The 3,046-nt window shown below is 46.7% G+C and overlaps 1 protein-coding gene across 1 annotated transcript; it reads right to left on the bottom strand.

Annotated features, from left to right (window-relative positions):
- Positions 1–1,493: 1,493 nt before the first annotated feature.
- LOC137836156 (uncharacterized) lies at positions 1,494–2,000 on the bottom strand. The gene has a single exon (XM_068645012.1). It carries the CDS (start codon positions 1,998–2,000, stop codon positions 1,494–1,496), a length of 507 nt encoding a protein of 168 aa, XP_068501113.1.
- Between the last annotated feature and the right edge of the window lie 1,046 nt (positions 2,001–3,046).

The raw sequence follows: 3,046 nt of genomic DNA, 5'->3' as shown, positions 1-3,046 counted from the left end.
TTAGGGAAAAACCGACCGAGCGAGGAAAGAGTACACTTTTATTAAGTTCAACTGTAATAAAATTTGAGATGTGTGGCATTCCACGTTCTCGGTATGTCCTTCCCAGATAAATGTTCTAAGTAATAGGCTCCACCAGCTGCCATATCTGCTATGCGGAATGGTCCCTCCCAATTGCTAGAGAACTTGCCTCCTTCCTTCCAGGCGCTACTCCGCATTCGCCATAGTAAGTCGCCTTTGTGGAACAGTCTCGGTTTGACCTTGGAGTTGTATCGTCTGGCCGCCCGAATTTTGCATGCTTCTTCTCTAATTCTACACTTGTCCCGAAGTTCGTTGATGAGATCGAGGTCGACCGAGAGGCTTTCCTTGTTTATATCAAGATCAAGGGTTTGTCGGCGGAGAGAGGGTTCTCCAATCTCGACGGGGATCATAGCTTCAGTGCCATACGTTAGGCTGTACGACGTTTCTTGTGTAGTCGTCTGAGGAGTACAGCGATATGCCCATAAGACCTCTAAGAGTTCTTCAGTCCAGTTGCCCTTTGCTGGGCCAAGACGTTTCTTCAGTTCGTTCAAGATGACCTTGTTTGCCGACTCTGCTTGTCCGTTTGTTTGCGGATGTTCGACTGAACTGGCGATGTGTTTGATGTGGAGTTTCTCGTAAAATTCAGCTAACGTCCGGTCGGTGAACTGTCGACCGTTATCGGTGATGATGATCTGTGGAAGGCCGAAGCGGCAAACAATATTTTTCCACACGAAATTTTGCACATTTCGAGCGGTGATAGCAGTCAGGGGTTCGGCTTCGATCCACTTGGTAAAGTAATCAATGCCGACCAGTAAGAATTTACATTGGCCTTTACCGGGGGTGAAAGGGCCAATGATGTCCATACCCCATTGGACGAACGGCCAGGGTGATAGCATAAAATGAAGTTCTTCAGGTTTTTGGTGGGACAAAGTGCCAAACTCTTGACATTTAAGGCATTTCTGGACGAAATCGGTACAGTCGCCTTGGACGGTCGGCCAATAGTATCCGGCTCGGACTACTTTGGCGACCATTGTTCGTGCGCCTGAGTGAGTACCACAAATACCTTCATGTAATTCCCGGACGACATAGGAGGCTTGATCAGGTGTCAAACATTTAAGGAGTGGCCGGGTATAACCTTGGCGATAAAGGTCGTCACCGATTAAGACGAAACAGGCGGCCTATAACTTCATGGTTTTTTCACCTATAGGACTACATGTACCATCGAGTAAATATTGCTTAATTGGGGTAATCCAAGTGGATTCCGCGTCAGTCGTTAGGCATTCCTGTAGGTCAATGCTTGGGCGTACAAGCGTAACATGGATGACCGACCGATGTATTCCCTTACACTTCGTGGTTGCCAACCGGGACAAGGCGTCCGCGCGAGTATTGTGATCGCGTCGAACGTGTTGCATGGAAATTTCAAAAAATGTACTCATCAACTGTTTGACTAAGTGATAGTATCGTTGCAGAAAGCTTTATCGGACTTCATATTCGTCATTAAGCTGACCGATGACTAGTCTGGAATCACTTTTACAAATTAACTTAGTGATTTCCAATTCTTGAGCGAGGCGTAGGCCGGCTAAAATGACTTCATATTCGACCTGATTATTTGAAGTTTTGAAGTCGAATTTTAGGGCTTGCTCGATGACAATCTCGCCGGGGCCTTCCAAAACGACTCCAGCGCCGCACGACCTTTCGTTGGAGGAGCCGTCCACGTATAAGATCCACGATGAGGGTTCGGTCTCGGCTGAGGAAGGGGTGAGTTCGGCTGCGAAATCAGCAAGAGCTTGCGACTTGATGGCCCCTCGTGGTTGGTACTGAATATGGAATTCGGATAGTTCTATCGTCCATCCGATCATTCGTCCGGCTAAATCTGGTTTAGTGAGAATCTTTACAATGGGGTAATTTGTCCGAACAATAATACGATGATTTTGAAAATACATACGCATTCGTCGGGCGGTAATGATGAGAGCCATAGCCATTTTCGATCGTTTGGTATCGGATTTCGGCGCCGTGGAGGGCGCGGCTGACGAAATAAACTGGCCGTTCTTCAAAATTAATTTCTTGAACTAAGACCGAACTAACGGCTTCGTTTGAAACGGCGAGGTAGACTATAATGGGCTCTCGGGCGTCCGATTTCTGGATGACCGGTGGGGAAGATAGAAAAGTTTTCAATTGGAGGAAAATTTCTTCGCATTCGGCCGACCACTCAAAGCGAGATGCTTTTTTCAATAATCGGACGATGGGTCTCGTTCGTTCTGCAAGTTTAGGAACAAATCTGGATAAGGCGGTGAGCCGGCCGATGAGTCTCTAAATTTCCTGAATGGAGTTGGGGCTTCTCATCTCGGAAATAGCTTTACATTTCTCAGGGTTAGCTTCTATGCCTCTATGGGTAAGCATAAAGCCTAAGAACTTCCCCCCCTCGACGCCAAATGCACACTTGTCAGGATTGAGTCGCATCTGGTGCTGGCAGAGGGCCTAAAAAACTTCTTTTAGGTCGGCAATATGTTGCTTACATGAGTCGGATTTGACAACAATGTCATCGACATAGACTTCAACATTCCTGCCGATCATGTCGTGGAATACGTGGTCCATTAGTCTTTGATAAGTGGCCCCAGCATTCTTGAGTCCGAAGGGCATAACTTCATAATAGAAATTGCCGGAATCAGTCATGAAGGCTGTCTTCTTTCGGTCGGCCGGGTGCATTTAGGTTTGATTATAACCTGAATAGGCATCAAGGAAGCTGAGGATGTGATGTCCAGCCGCCCCATCTACAAGACGATCAATGGTAGGCAGAGGATAAGAGTCTTTTGGACATGCCTTATTGAGGTCCATGTAATCAACGCACATTCGCCATTTTCCTTTTGCTTTCTTTACCATAACTACATTGGCTAGCCATGTAGTATAATGGGCTTTTCGAATGAATCCGGCTTGTAATAGCTTATCAGCTTCGGCACGTGCGGCTTGGCGTCGTTCGTCCCCTAAATTTCTTTTCTTCTGAGCTATTGATCTAGCTTCTTTATATAAT

This window comes from Phaseolus vulgaris, chromosome 5, assembly GCF_000499845.2.
Source record: "Phaseolus vulgaris cultivar G19833 chromosome 5, P. vulgaris v2.0, whole genome shotgun sequence".
In the NCBI taxonomy this organism is placed as follows: Eukaryota; Viridiplantae; Streptophyta; class Magnoliopsida; order Fabales; family Fabaceae; genus Phaseolus; species Phaseolus vulgaris.
This window is presented reverse-complemented; position numbering and strand designations above follow the sequence as displayed.